Raw genomic sequence first — 16,594 nt, forward strand, 5'->3', positions numbered from 1 at the left:
GCTAGATGTGGAAGGACTGCATAGCCTCAGTCCGATTTGTTGATTGAGACATGACTTAGACCCGTCCATTGCAGGATGCTTTTGCTGTTTACCACACAAGCAATGTAGCGTAGCAGTTTCACTAGGCTGGCATTTTATCAGTTTTAGGTATGCCTGGTGCTGTTCCTAGACTCCTCAATGAACCGTGTTTAATAAACTGCAGAGAACGGGTGAAAAAAAGGTTTAATGATTGCTTGATACTCTACAGTAATACAGATTTTTCTCTGTGTGAGATTTGCAAAGATTGTAGCTGAGGAATAGGGTTTCACAACTGAGTTCTGCATTCCCAGATGACAGCTGTCATCTTATTTGCATACTGCCTGATGGGAAGTGGGCCAGTTGGCATGGAGATAAGAGAAGGGCGAAGAGGGTGATCAGAAATCAGGGGACGGGGTAAGGAGAAGTCAGGCGGGATAGGGAGACTTGGCTGAGGGAAGAATCAATCTGTGTAATGTTGGGTAACAGTACCCTCCATGCTAAGGAGTGCTCTGATCATACAGCTCCTTAGCAATTGCTGCAGCCACAGTACCGTACCGGACATATCCAAGGATGATGGGCTGCCAGTCTGGTGAAACAGCAATACCAGTTGACTTGTGTGTTAATAGCAAAAACAATGGAGTAGATGGAGATGCTGGCTTCTCCATCAGAGCCTCCTATAACTCAGAAATCTGTGTGATGCCCAGTGATGATGTCATACCACCCATGCAAAATACACCAGGGAACCATCGCAGAGGAGCATCATAACAGGAAATGCAAGGTCTAATTTCCTGGTGGGGACCAACAATTCAAATAATATGTAAACTATGTTTGTATATATGACTATAGCACAAAAATAGGCAATATTTTTCTTTCTTATCCACCTATTAGGCTTCAATATTAATTCACATTAATAATAATGCACAAGATGCATCAGTTAAACAGGTTTGATTACTTTGGCAGTCACCCAGGCCATCTGTGTTCCCATGCTCGATATCTTGTTCAAATGATGATCTGCAGAAGAGAGAGAGAGAAAACATCCATTGGTTATTTAGAATAAAATGATAACCAAAGCTCTGAAATGTCAACTTCAACTGATAGTTCAGACAGGATTTACAACATTCACTGTCGATGACCCACAGACCACAACTCATCGAATGGCCCCGTTCTATGCTTGTTACTTCATCCCAGCTGAGAAAGAGGTCAAAGCACAATTCTCCTAGTCTCCTGGTTGCAGACTTGGGGGAGGGGGGCGTTGCAGTTATAATCATGATTGGGAGAGAACAGTAGGGAGCAAAAGTACTGATCCTTGCTGAACCTTAATTGCTTTCTACTTTCCATTCTTCAATTCTAAACGTAATGAAAAATGTTAGAGAGTTCTACAACAATTCAGGGACACGGTCCCTGAGTTAAGCATGCAACTTCATTAATTGGCATCATATGAATTTGTCAGACAATGACTTGCAACCAGCATAGAATATGGTCAACAACTTCTATACCCAAAATATTAAAATCAGCTATACTAGTAAACTATAAATTGAGTTATTTACTATTGCCTTACGCACTCAAGAGAGGTATCTTAAAGGTTGTGATGGTGTTTGAATGCACCTGCTGCTCTTGTTCTTCTTAGTAGTAGAAGGCATGAGTTTGGCCAGTGACGTCAGAGTAGCCTGGATGAGTAACTACTCTGCTGTCATGTTACCCCCGTGATGGGGAAAGAGAATGCGGAGAGCCAGCCAAGCAGCTACGTTTGCATTTGTGGTGTAAAGCTTGCTGAGCATTGCTGGAACCCTGCTCACCCATATAATCACGTTACTGATTGTACCACAGAGATACTGAGGAGGCCTTGAGAAGGAAGTCACTTACAGTACAATAACCACCATTTGTTCTACTCCTTAGGTCCAGTATTTATACGACTGGCCTGGCCCAAATTATAATCGGTATTGACTGCTGTTCTACCTTCCTTCTCTCTGTGGTATTGAACATATCATATCAGTGGTACAACAGTTACTGCATGTCAAGGGGACGCAATTAGGTTCTTGTTGAAAACAGTCATTGCCTACCACTAGGGTCGAGCCACTGCAGTTTGCTGCTTATAGATGGCTTTTGAGGGTTTGTAGGAAAATAAACAGAATAAGTCAACTTCACAAAATGAGCAAATATTAAAATTGGCCTATCTTACTTAAGTTCTTGGTTGAATTTTGCCTGCTATTAGGATGCTAAATAGCAGGTAACATGGTGGAAATTGTGTGATATGCTCTTGTGCAGATATTGGGGTGTTTATCAATGACCGTTTCTCCTCACCACTTGATGCAGATAAATCACAAAGCCCAATATTTCAAAGTTTAAAGTAAATTTAGCATCAAAGTATGCATACGTTACCATACATCACCCTGAGATTCATTTTCTTGTGGGCATTCACAGTAGAACAAAGAAATACAACAGAATCAATCAAACACTACAAAGAAAGACTGACAAACCATGGGCAAGAGAAAACAAACTATGCAAAGACAAAAAAAACAAATAATAATAATATGCCTGTTTAATAGCATAGCATTTAGTATATTGTGGCATTTTAGTACATGGAGCTGTCTCTTATTTCATAGTGTACAGCTGGATGCTCAAGGGAGGATCTGTGGTTGTGTATTACCATTCTCCTCAGTTCCTTATTTCAGCTATGACTTTCAAAGGACCGGTGTGCTTTAGTAATGATAGATATAAACCTCATGAGGCAAATTGCCATCACACTACCTTGGAAGGCAGCAGCGTGTGATGAGTTGGCAGTATTTATCTCATCTACTCTGCAGCTGGTAGAGTGTGAAGAAACAGGTGGAAAAAATACTAAGGATTAGGATATGGCAGGGAGAAAAGTAAGGCTACAGACCCACAGAAGCCCAGCATTATTTTCCATGCTATGCCAAACAAATTTATGCCCTCCCATAAGCAAAAAAGTGACTGTTCATTTAAAATAAAAGGCAAGCAGCCAATTTTTGTGATTATCAGATGAATCAGAATTCAGACCTCCAACAGGACCCTGGGGTAAATTACACCATTGACTTCAGATTAACATCTGGCAAAAGGTACCGAAGCATTCGGGCTCTCATGACCAGACTGTGCAGCAGTTTCTTCCCCCAAGCCATCAGACCCCTCAATACTCAGAGTCTAGCCTGACATTGTAATGTGTCCTCTATTGTGCCTATTGTCTTGTTTATTAATTATTGTACTGCCCTGCGCTGTTTTGTGCACTTTATGTAGTCCTGTGCAGGTCTGTAGTCTAGTGCAGTTTTTATATTGTTTTACGCAGTCTAGTGTAGCCTTGTGTTGTCTCACATAGTCTGGTGTAGTTCTGTATTGTTTCATGTAGCACCAGGGTCCTGGGGCAATGTTGTTTTGTTTTTACTGTGTACTGTACCAGCAGTTTATGGTGGAAGTGACAATAAAGCAACTTGAACTTGAACAATAGAAAATAGTTTCCAATAGGGCTCAGCCTTGTACAGGTCCTCCACAGCTTATGAATACCCAACTTATGTATGGCCTCTGAATACGAATGAGGGTTTGAGGGAATGAGGGGAGAACCTGTACTATCAATGCTGCTTGCTTAACTTCTCCAGCGCAAGCCGTACTTGTCCATTTCTCCTTCATTTAAAAAAGGATCACTTACTTTGTTCCTGGTGACAACTGCACACAGGATCCCTCCTTTAGCCAACCGCAGTAGGGGTCCCGAGAGGCAACACAAGCCCTGGAGAAAAGGCAAAAAGAAATTTGTGAATGCACATCTAAGGCATTATCCATGTAAATCCCTCCCAAATAAATGCGCACACACACGCACGCACGCGCATCACTGACAAACCCCATACTTACTTTTTGCACTTGCTGTGTCGTTCACATCGAGCGAGAGGCACCCTCACGACACAAGTGGAAAACGCCACGTAGAGAGCACTACTGGGCTTATCAAGCTGCATACCCACGATTCTTCGGTCTTCCACTCCATCAACACTGCACCTAACACCGAATGGGAAAATTTACCTCATGAGAATTTGACCCAATACACAGAGACTGTTGGGTTTCTATGGGAATGAGCAGCTCTCCCTGCCCTAGGGAACTATTCATTCACATGCAGCATTTATCCCTGCAAGTGTGACAATGCTACACCTCCTCCCTCACCACCATTCAGGACCCAATAGCCCTCCCAGGTGAGGCAACACTTCACGTGCGAATCTGTCAGAGTCATTTATTGTATCCAGTGCTCCTAGCGTGGTCTCCTCTACCGGGTACTGCTTTGTCCAGCACATTTGCACTGTCCACTGCAAAAGGCAGGATCTTCCGGTGTCTACTCGTTTCAATTCAACTTTGCATTCCCATTCTGACATGTCCTCTAATTTTCTTTAGCAGGTCCTTCTGGCCGAACAAATGGTACTACACAGCAACCCACCAATTTAACTCAAGCCTAACTGCAGGACAAGTTACAATCACCAATTAGCCCACTGACTGGTACATCTTTGGAGTGTGGGAGGAAACTCACACGTTCGCGGGGAGGACGTACAAATTCCTTACAGACCACATCAGAATTGAATTCCGAACTGTGACACCCCCAGCTGTGATAGTGTCACACTAAATGCTACACTAACGTGGCTCACTATGGCTCTATTGCCATGATGAAGCCACGCTCAAGATAAAGAACCAAAACCTCATATTCTCTCAGGGTACCATCAACCCTAATGGCATGAAAATCAATCTCTCCAACTTCTGGTAATTTCTTTCCCCCCGCTCTGTTTCTCTTTTCCCATTCTACATTCTGGTTCCCCACTTATCACATCTCTTCTCCTCACCTGTCCATCATCTCCCTCTGATGCCCCTCCTCCTTCCCTTTCTCCCATGGTCCACTGCCCTCTTTTATCAGATTCTTCCTCTTTAGACCTTTACTTCTTCCACCTATCACCTCACAGCTTCTCATTTTATCCCACCTCCCCCTCACCCGGTCTCACCTCTCACCTGCCTGCTTATAATCCTTCCCCTGCCCAACATTTTATTCTGGCTTCTGCCCCCTTCATTTCCAGTCCTGATGAAGCATCTCAGCCCAAAACATAGGCTGTTCATTTCCCTCCACTGATGTTGCCTGACCTGCTGAGTTGCTCCAGTATTTTCTCTGCTTTGCTATTTATTCCTGCTTTCTAGTTTGTGTAAAATGGGGATCATTGGAGATTACAGCAAAAGCACAAGAACGCAAGATTGGAGCATGTCCTGCTATCTACGTGTTTTTGGATGATATGTGCTTCACTTTCTGTGCCTGTTCACCATAATGCTCAATTCTTTGACCTTTCAAAAATGTATCTACCTCAGTCCATCTCCAGACATTATGTAAAAATTCACCCTTTCCAGTTGTGCAGAGCATGGGTGCAGCATGACTGAAGTGCTGGTTTTGTTTTAATGCACTGCTTTTTGATCTGTGACGGTTGTCGAAATGAAATAATGAGTTTCTTCTGGCTTAAATCACAAATATGAACAGATAGTGTACCTACTTTTCTGCATTGTAGATATTTATTTCCTCCAGGAAGATGCTGTCATTGATGGAGCCCATGTTTGCTTTGGCCAGAAACTTTAAGATGATTCCTTTCTCTGACCCTAAAAACACCACAGTGTAATTTTGGTATGGACCAGCAGCAATGTCCACTGCAATTTTAGTCAAACGATACCTATTTTAGGAAAAAAAAACAGGCTTCATAAGCACAAGAGATTCTGCAGATGCTGGAAATCCAAAGTAACATACACAAGATGCTGGAGGAACTCAGCAGGTCAGGTAGCATCTATGGAAAGGACTAGAATCAGCTTCTCTGTGTCAGTCCTGATGAAGGGTCTCAGCCTAAAATGTCAACTATTTATCCCATTCCATAGATACTGACTGACCTGCTGAGTTCCTCCAGCATCTTGTGTGTGCTAAACAGGTTTCATGTAATTTGTATTAAAATTCAGTCATACAGCAAAACCACGCTGAATCCTAAAACATTAACAGGAATATATTTTAAAGTGCATTTCAGTATCATCTCAAACAAAATAATCAGTCTTTTTTTTAAAGAAAATAGATGATGCCTAACTCAGAATACACTGATAAGAAGGGCAACAATCTCTAAGAGGTGGTGAAATCAAAATGCAACAAGTTCCTTCGCAATATAACAGAGAGCTTTGGCTTGTGTGGGTTCTTTAACCAGAGTTGGTTCCCATTTAACAGTAATATGCTGACTGCTTGAAGAAAAAGACAAGCTCCCCTTTGTTCACCTACACTGGCAGATCAACTGGACTCAAATTCTAAATATATCTGTACCAAGGGCTGCATTGTTCAGCTCATGAAATATGATTTTTAAAGAACTGATCTTTCACTATATATGGGCATAACAGTGCAGTCACTGTTTAAACTCTTACCAGCTGTGCTGCCTTCAAGCAGACGCTAGAGAAAGTCACGCACTAAATAAATATTTCCCCAGCAACTACACTGCTACAATGAACAGGAGCTCATACAAGCCAACTAAAACTAATATAAAAGCCAGAGCAGCAAAAAATCTTTTCTTAAAAGAAATTGCGTGAAAATGTCAAAAGTGTACAGAATATCAATTAGAATGCAAAAAGAGATAGAGAAGTTTAACATCGCCAATGGGCTCATTCACAGTAATGTCTTTTTCTCACAGAAACAGCTTCAGCATTTAGTGCCCTTGATTGTCAGTCAGGCAACATCTGTTGTTATACCATCTTTGAAGATGTTCTTTCTTTTCCAACTGCATGGCATCACCATAATCCTCAACGAATCTGTTTACTTAACACGCTGCAAACCATTTAGAAAATATCTTTGCTAACTGCCATCAAATCTAATGGAAAACCCTGGAGGGAACAATTCTATTTCATATAACAAAGTTTTTGATCCTGGCCTATATTGAGCATTAGGTTAAATAATATTGGGAAAACTCACTTAGTGTAGGCCCAGGCAGCCTAGATGGCAACCCTGACAAGGGCTGTTTAGCCATTCACTGAGATCATATCTGATGATCCTTTTCACCATATCCCTTAATATCTTTGGTTAATAAAAATATCAAGTTCAGATTTGTTAATAACAATTCAAAGCATCAATTCTGTATTTCTGCTGCTTTTTGCAATCACAACTAGTTTGTCCTCCAGCAAACCCAGCATGCTCTGTGGTCTTAATTTCTTTTACCGATAGGATGACTTTCTTTTTATGCAATGAAGCCCGTTTCTCTTTTCATTGGAAACATTGCCAGCACAGCCAGTGAGAAAGGATTGGCATTGATTGGTTAAATTAAGACCAAACAGAATACTAACCTGACCATTGTCCTCAAAAACCACGGCCTATTGTAAATTGAGGGTACAGCTTCGTCCAGGAGAGGGTGTGTTTTAATGAAGTTGAGGGTGTCATCTGGAAATCCATTGGAGGTGCCATATTTTTCCAGTGTTAGTGAACCTGCACAACTACCTGGCCTGTGTAGGAGAACAAAGATGGGATAGTCAAAGCAGCAGCAAGCAGCCAGTAAAGGTTACAGTGACATTCGAGGATGAGACGACAAAAATAGTGTATTTTGTCAGTAAAACTATTGCTGTATTTCTGCTGGACGATGTAACTTTCAGCGGTATTTCAAGATTATCTTACAACAATTGGGTTCCAATGAACTGCTCACTGAATCCAGTCTTGGTGACCGTACAACTGAAAGCACGCCTAGCCAAGAAATTAGCTCATGAGTGTTCACAAGACTTCCAAACCCCAAGTCAAGCAAACTCCAAGTCGTACATTTCACAGGGCACTTGCCAGCCTGCCTCAGAACCCTTAGCAAAGTGCATTTGTTTTGTAGACTGCAGATCAGCCTAGCTTACTCCCAAGATCCCAATACTCCAAGCCAGCTACCTAAAATGCAAATAGCCTTTTATGAAATTTGAGCTATATACATCGTACATCCTGTAGTTAAGCCGACCAACAGTCAGTTCGCAATTGCTGCACAAGGCCAGACTGAAGCCACTTTGAGTCTCTGAAGCTGTCTAGATTTATAGGTGTTCAGATCTTGTAACTATGTGATGTTTGCAGTTAACTCCTCATTCCCAAAAATTACCCAAAATGAAGAGTAATAGATTATTAGTAATATCACTGCACTTAATGTCAAGAGGAAGTCCAAAGTTTTGTTTGCAACAAAGAACAAAGTATGAGTCGGCAGGTCACTTGCCAGACTATTTTTAGAATGACCTGGGTGGGCGTTAAGTTTTCTTTAGCCATTCATGGTAGCAAGGCTTTTACAGTATTGGGGGGAGGTGGCAGGAGTCTTTTTTAGAGAGGTGACGGAAAGTGCACAGTAAACCATTGAAACATAAATCCTGAAAGTTCAAAAATTAATGTAGCTTGATTAGGTTTTCCGGTTAGAACTGAATGATTAATGAAACAAAATAGCTATTGAACCAGTTTGTGGGATGTGGAAGGGGAAAAAGGTGGCTAAAATTCATATTGTTTTAACGTTGAATTTGACTTACAAAGCAGCAAATCACAGAATGTTGTCCTGATAATTGACTCAGGCTGCCACAGGACTAACAAAGACTAAAAATTAAATGATGCAGTTTATCCCATCAAGTAAAACCCCATCATAATCCTGTGCGCTTTAAATAACCAAATTATTACTGGGCTGCGCCTGTGTGTCATAAATGTGAGAAATCTGAACAGACACAGGTTGCTACTTGGTTTCACGAGAGCTTGGCTTTATTTTCACATGTAGAGTGAAATGTGGTGTTTGTGTCAACAACTAACACAGTCCAGGCACATGCTGGATGCAGTCTGCAAGTGTCACCCTGCTTCTGGTACCAACATGGCATGCCCACACTGCTTTTAATAAGTAAGTCTCCAGAAGTGTGCCTAAATAAATACTATTTTTCCTATTTTTCAATATCTTTTCCCACTATTAATTGGTAAATCAACTGGACTACTCTAAATATGAATCAAAGAAAATTATTGCTTGCCAGACGCAATGGGAGGAGTACCCAGTTACTGCAATTGTTCCAATCCTTTTCTTTGCTATTCACCAGAAAGCACCAACCTGTTTTAAATTAAATAGCTCAACACCTCTGCTAAAACAGCAGGGAAAAGAATCTCAAACAAACGCATTGAGCATTGGCATATATATCATTCACAGTTTATTTTTACAACCTAATTACCATATGAGTGCACTTATGCATTGCAATATTTCTGATATATTGGTTATGGCATTTTGTATAGCAAAATTCTAATAAAACCTTCAAAATATTGGTTAGGGATGCTTAAAGATTACTTTTTTCCCCCTCAGATTAATTCAGAGATGCCGCAGCTAATATTTATCCCCAGCCAATATCACTAAAACATAGCTTATCTCGATAGTACACCACAGCCAGGAGTCACATTTCAAGCAAGAATACAAATAGGACGAGGCAGTTTCTGGCCCAGAGCAGCACTAACAATGTATGAAGCAGTATCATCAGTAGACACTGATCCTGCATTTTGGCTTATCTTGTGTAAAAATCAGAAGAGCCAAATAAAAGTATCAACAATTTTTATATTGATTTTGAATTAATATTGCTTCAAGAGTCAGTGAAATGTTACCTCTTTGAATACTCATTTTTTCTTATGTGTGGATAAAATGAAGGAAGAAAAGACATGGTTATGCATTTACAGCAAGCTAATAGGATGTAAATGGAATCAGTGCCCTGTATAATGCTGGAATGCCCTTAAAAATTACTTTGAAGAACAATCTTGCCACAGTGAGCCAAACTTCAACAAAATAAAAGGATTTTGTACTGTTTGAACATTTGGATATGTTTTAAAGGTTTTTCTTATTAAATACATCTTAGAGAGAGCTGGCATACCTTGGCTTAGGAACTCGTTCTTCAGGGACAGGGGTCCAGGTGGAGTCAGAAGTCTTCTGTTCTTTGAATCGACCAGTAAAAACAGTGGCAATATCCTCCATATCATATGCACAGACGGCTGAGCCTGGGATGCTGCGTTGTGACATTTAGCAGAAAGGCACAGTTCACTTAAAACCCATGTAGCAAATTAATCCTTTAACACATTCTTCAAAATTGGCTTCCCAGTCTCCTCCTAACAACCTAGTAGGAGTTTTCATAGTTTCAGGGTGTTTTTTCTCCCACGACCCTAACTAAGCTCAATGCCTACACACCTGATTTCCTTCCCTAACTTCTTCACGGACACAGCCACTTGCCGATGACACTGGAGAATTGTGCTGGTGGTACACACGATAGTTTAGCCTTTACTTGTCCTGAGCATTTAATTCATTTTTGCTCTAGGCAGCAAATGGTGATAATTAGGCAACAGGAAGGATGAACTACTGCTAGTTCTATGAGCAAAAACAACAACCAAATATTACTGATTCTAGACTTGCTCAAATAGAGATTCTGTCCGTGTCATTGTAGTAGCTAGATCAAGCAACAAAAACAACCACAGAGATACAATGACATCAGCAGATTCAGAAACATTAGTCATTTTCAGAGTGAATATGCAATTGCACCCAATTTAAAATAACAGCTTCTTCAAAAGAAAAAAAATCAAATAATTATGTTCATTCTGGAAATATAATTAAGGAATCTTGGTAAAATTACATTTGACCTCTACTTAATTTGCACATCTTTCTACATTGGTAGTTTAAACAAGCCGTGTGCCTTAGACATGTCATTTTAAAGCTTTAGTTCTGAATCTCAGGTGCTGCCTAATACGTTTACCTGTTGTAAGGTGTAGAAAATGTTGCCAGAATGACATCACGGCCATTAATACGTACGACATCTGTCACTGACTGTAGGATATTGAAGTAAAAATGTGAATCCCCAGGTACGGAACAGTTGAGTCGCGCCTTCACAAAGGATGTCCACTGCTTCTCCAACACTCGTTGTGAACCTCCCATGTCATTTTTACAGACTCGTGCAACTCGTGGGAAAAGAACCTGAAAATATCAAAGTAAGCCTTTTGATATTCCCTTCAGCTCTCAAGCAATCACTTTATAATTTTGCTACATAGACCTCTAATCTCAAGCTAAAGGCCATACTAAAATAAAGTTATCCAAATGGAATGAAGTCTCCAGTGGTGTAGCAAGTAAGTACTTGGATATGCCTAGTTAAAGATTACATCGTGCAAGATCAATCTCTGAGGAGGTCTGCAAATTGAATTAACAATTTCTGTTAATATCATCTAAAGGACACGTAGACAAGAAGTATGGATATTTTGTCTGTGTTTTTAAGCTAATACACTTATTAAGGTCCCTTCTCCTGCTTTGATTGTCCTGACATGGACAAAGGAATAATTTGATTGTTCCTTCACATTTCAGAAACCGATTAGCTAACCTACACTCAATGGCCACTTTATCAGTTACATCTGCAGACCTGCTCGTTAATGCAAATATCTAATCAGCTAATCACGTGCCAGCAATTCAGTGCATAAAAGCATGCAGACATGGTGAAGAGTTTCAGTTGTTGTTCAGACCAATTAGTAGAAAGGGGTAAAAAAAATGATCTAAGTGACTTTAACCATGGAATGATTGTTGGTACCAGATGGGGTGGTGTGAGTATCTGAGAAACTGCTGATTGCCTGAGATTTTCTCACACAGCAGTCTCAAGAGTTTACAAATAATGGTGCAAAAACAAAAAAAAATCCAGTGAGCTGGTGCTTTGAAGTAGATACAAAGGGAATGCCAGAGGCACGTTTTTTCCACAGAGAGTGGTGGGTGTGTGGAATGCACTGCCAGTGACAGTGGTAGAGGCAGATACAATAGGGTCTTTTAAGAGACTCTTAGATAGGTATGTGGAGCTTAGAAAAATAGAGGGCTGTGTAGTAGGGAAATTCTAGGCAGTTTCTAGAGTAGGTTACATGGTCGGCACAACATTGTGGGCAGCAGTTCTCTGAGGGCAATCTCCTTGCTAATGAGAGAGCTCAGAAAAGAAAGATTCAATCTGACAGGAAGGTGACAGTAACTCAAGTAACCACATGTGCAACAGTGGTGTGCAGAAGAGCATCTCACAAACCACAACACGTTGAACTACAGCAGTGGAAGATGTTGAAGATACACCCAGTGGCCACTTTATTAGGTACAGAAAGTACCTAATAAAGTGGCCTTTGAGAGTATGTCACAAAGAGAAAAAAATGATTAAGTATCTGTTGAACCTGGCAGGAGATTGAAATTAAGATTAATGCCACTCATAGTGAAAGGCAACAGTTAATGTAAAGTGTTATTGTGAGTCATCAGAAACTGGGGATTTTAAATCCATTCCCACAGGAATGATATCATAGCCCAGTGTACTAGAGTAGATTTAACTGGAGATCAACATTTTCCCTCCCTCATTCAGTTTGTGTTGAGCTGTTAGAAAGTTCACAGGACCATTTATTATCAGAGATGGTGGAGACAATCCAATATTTCAAAAGAAAATTAGGGAAAGAGGTCATGGGAAGCCTGTACTACATGTACACCTGGCTTTTGTAAATGAAAATGACGTTCAGAAAATGACCATTTTTAAAATGAAAACCAGATTCCAAAGGGTATGAATTATGAGTCTCAGTATGGATTTCACAATTTAAAAGTTGCATTCCCTGCTGTTTAGAAGGTCCTGAGGTGGTTTGCTCGATGTTTGAAGGATAATTAAGGGTAATTGATAGGGTTGGTTAAAATGCTCTGTGCTCAAAGGCCCGCGATGTGGCTGTGCAACAAAAGACCCTGGAGTCTACACGCGTCTGAAGACCTGTCACAGGGCTCCAGGATCGGATGTCTGTGTGAGCAGGAGGCACAAGGGCCGCTGAGTCGGTACACCTGGAATTCTGGATCCTGCCACTGGATAGTCCGGGGTATACCAAAGGACAGAGTCCAAAGGTTGATCGGAAATCTGGAAGTCAGCATCCAAAGCCTGGAGATTGGAAGCCTGTGCTAGAGTTGGTGGACAATCCACGTGTGTGGGAAGAAGGGAATGGGTTTGTTTGTTGCTGTTCTGCTGCTTGTAGCGTTCCGTTTTGTTGCATTCTGAGCATTGTGGGTATACTGTGTAGGCACTAGAAGGAGTGGTGGCATTTGCAGGCTGCCCCAGCACATCCCTAGGTGTATTGGTTGCTAATGCAAATGATGACTTCACTGTGTGCTTCAATGTACACGTAAGTAAATCGGAATGTAGATTCTTGGGCTAGGCTCTAAAAACTGGAGCCTGGGCTTTTAGGAATGACATTAACAAGGGCTGATAGACATTTGGAACTTGTTTCTGCAAATGGCAAATGATGCTCCATCAATTGTTGAATTTAATGCCATGATTAATCGACTTGTGTTAAGCAAAGCTATTAAGCGATAATGGGATGAAAGTGGATGTATGGAAGTAGGTCACAGATTAGGCTTGAATTAACTGAACGACAGAACTGCTTCAAAGAAATAAATGATCCACTCCTTTACACCACATCCTTCTTTTCAGATCCTAAGGTTTGTTGGAAGGTAAAGAGAAATTCTCTGTACATCAGATATAAGTTCAGAATTAATTGATGATTAAATGCACTTTGATCTTGACAACTCAGTCTTCAGCAAAGTGCAGATACAACAATAAATAGGGATAAATCTTGTGTCATATCCAAATTGTCCCATACAAGTGTTATACCATATACGTTACCATTTGTACATACTCCAGAGATCATGTGGTTGCCTGACAACAGCAGTAAAAAAACAGAATACTCCAGGCTAAATTGCCTGTAAAGTTCTTCTCTAACCCCAAAAGCTGATCATGACCAAACCGGGACATAATGCAGAATTTCCTGAGGGTGGAAATTCACAAGGATTCCTCAGCTTATATAAATTTCCTGAAGCGGTGAAGATGGAAATATCCTAACTGATCGGTCTAGGTACTTTCTGGTGTGGTAACATTCAAAGTTCGATGTGCACCTTACTATCAAAGCAAGTATACTATATATAACATTGAGATTTCTCTCCAAACAGGCAGCCACGAAACGGAAAACCCCAATCGAACCCATTAAACAAAAGAAGACTGTCAAGCACCCAATGTGTGTGTGTGTGTGTGTGTGTGTGTGTGTGTGTGGGGTTGTGTAAATTGTGTAAACCAACAAAAATAAGCATTAGAAGGGGCACTATAATGACAAGGATGTTAAATCTCTAGCATTATATTTGGCTGCCAACTGCTGATTCCTCCAATTTAAGGTTTGTTTCCTGTTCTCCATGAGTTCCTTTTTTTTCCTTATTGCTGATACCTATAGAATCTTGATACCCATGGAATCCTGACCTTCAAGAAAAATAACAGAAGCTGGTCAGGGAAATTGGACTGGGAGGTTGCTAGCAGCCTTCATCATTTTGGGATTATACTCATTACAGAATCAAAGCAGTATAGAAAATATAAAACAGTACAGCAGAGTACAGTCCCATCAATATTGTGCCTGCAACATCAATCCAACCCAGGGGTTCCCAACCGTTTTTATACCATGGACCAATGCCATTAAGTGAGATGTCTGTGGACCCCAGGTTGGGAATCCCTGATCTAACCCTTACTTACCCCCCCCCCCACAAATACCCTCCATTTTTCTTTCTCCACATGCCTATCTAGGAGTCTCTTAAACGTCCCTAAGGTGTCTGCCTCTACCACCACCCAGTCCAGTGGGTTCTTCATATCTACCCCTCTCTCTGTAACAGGCCTCCCTCTGCTATTTCCCCTTGTACTTTCCTCCACACACCTTAAGGCTATGCCCCTTCTATTTGCCACTTCTGCCCTGGGAAAATAGTATGCCTGTAGTCTGTTAATTTTGATTGGGAATTTAAAGGTATTTTCATATTTGGTGTAGATTAGGATATTAGTACAACAGTACAGTAAGTATAGTATCATCTCAATGTGTTCCTTATGCATTAGAAATGCTCAGTACCATTTCTCAAGACAAAATTAATGAGTGTTGAATTTGTATTTTACCCTCTGTTCATTTACTGGATAATCATATTACAGAAGTGTTTCTTTGAGTTTCATGTTTATATACAAGGGAAGCACATCCTCAAGCTAAATCAATCAACCTTTTCTTTCTATGAGAACCAACAGGAAAATGTTTCACTCAAGTCAGGAGCCTTTTTATAAACATTTTACAAAACTCCCTCTACTCCCTTTCTTGGACTGATGCTGCATTCAGGCCAGCATTTTAGGACAAATGTTTAAATCCCTCTGCAGTTCCAGAAACAGTAATCTTCCTGTTTTAAATGTTGGAAACTCATTTGATATGGACTGTTTAGCTTTCAGTTTGTGTTCGTGCCACCTCAAGCCTTGCCTGGCATATAGGATTGACTTGTAGGAATGATAAAATCATTATCACATAATTTCAGTGACCTTCTTAGCCTGACTCTGGATCTTAGCTGGTAGAATCACTTTGCAAGCACACATGCAAACTCTGCAAGCATTTAACTATTGTGTTTAGTCCTGTGCACTCCGTCGGTATCCTTCCTTCCTTCACAAACTTTGCATATATCTAAACCTAAACACGAGATTCTGCAGATGCTGGAAATCCAGAGCAACAACGCACAAAATCATGGAAGAACTCAGCAGGCCAGGCAACGTCTATGGAAATGAATAAAGAGTTGATGTTTATTCTTTCCATGGACGCTGCTTCCTCTACTATTTTGTGTGTGTTGCTCTATATATCTGTCTCTTTCATTGCAGAATACATTTGTTCCTATTATTCTTAAGATTCTGCCCTGGCAATTATTTATTCACTTTGTATTGGATATGTTAGTTAAAAAGAAAGAAACAGCAAACAACATATCAAGACTGGTTTACTCCAGATTAGAGCAGTAACGATCTATAACTTTAGCCCCACAATATTCAGGAAAATTCTGATCACTACCTTTCCCATGGTGTTGTACTCTACAGCTATTTCCCGAAAGAAGAAATAGATATAATCTTTGTAATCCACAGCCTGGACAAAGTAAGGCTCTGTAACAAAATGAGGAAGCACATGTTTACACAGAGTTCAAACAGAGTTTGAGCATATATAGATCATCGAACAACACATTGCAAGTGGAAAGAAAATGAAACATTTCCATTTAATACTTGTGCCCTGTGTCAGATGTGCAACTTAAGATAATGGCTGGAGTTAGATCTCAGCGGTATGATGCAGCTTTCTCAGTGAGATAGATAGCATCAGATGAAGCAAAATGAATAACTGCATCATCACTATCTGCATGCAATTTCATGTAGGAGAAGGGTTTTTAAATACACGGGACAACAATTTTTTTGCTTCCTCAGAAACTTTTTTTGTTTATGATAGACTGCTTGACGCTGAACACAAATATAATTTCAGGCTACTTGCATCACTTGGGAATTTGGAGAAACAAGAGATATTTTATTGAATATAATGTGTTTAGTTGCATTACAGTGCTGACACTTTGCAATAGTTCAACTAAGCTAAATGTTTTGTTGATAACTTTTGTTTATACTCAGTGTCTGAGGCTTCTCTCTGAAGTGTCTAGCATTGACGGATTCTAGTTTCCCTGATACCGTTTCTCCACAACTGCAATGTCCTGGTGAAAACTTACCACTGACAGCACCTAGA

At 40.5% G+C, this 16,594-nt stretch overlaps 1 protein-coding gene across 8 annotated transcripts in view; it reads right to left on the minus strand.

Annotated features, from left to right (window-relative positions):
• sema6a (sema domain, transmembrane domain (TM), and cytoplasmic domain, (semaphorin) 6A) overlaps window positions 1–16,594 on the minus strand; it is a 96,053-nt gene that overhangs the window by 24,925 nt on the left and 54,534 nt on the right. For all 8 annotated transcript variants that reach the window (XM_059969620.1, XM_059969619.1, XM_059969618.1 and 5 more), the window contains exons 9-16: window positions 15,887–15,975; window positions 10,762–10,979; window positions 9,892–10,023; window positions 7,342–7,497; window positions 5,535–5,708; window positions 3,877–4,017; window positions 3,677–3,754; window positions 971–1,029 (exon numbers count right to left, since the gene is read on the minus strand). In XM_059969620.1, coding sequence (XP_059825603.1) covers window positions 971–1,029; window positions 3,677–3,754; window positions 3,877–4,017; window positions 5,535–5,708; window positions 7,342–7,497; window positions 9,892–10,023; window positions 10,762–10,979; window positions 15,887–15,975 — 1,047 coding nt within the window. The remainder of the gene's footprint in view (window positions 1–970; window positions 1,030–3,676; window positions 3,755–3,876; window positions 4,018–5,534; window positions 5,709–7,341; window positions 7,498–9,891; window positions 10,024–10,761; window positions 10,980–15,886; window positions 15,976–16,594) is intronic.

The sequence above is a fragment of the Hypanus sabinus genome, chromosome 5, assembly GCF_030144855.1.
Source record: "Hypanus sabinus isolate sHypSab1 chromosome 5, sHypSab1.hap1, whole genome shotgun sequence".
NCBI classification, from domain to species: Eukaryota; Metazoa; Chordata; class Chondrichthyes; order Myliobatiformes; family Dasyatidae; genus Hypanus; species Hypanus sabinus.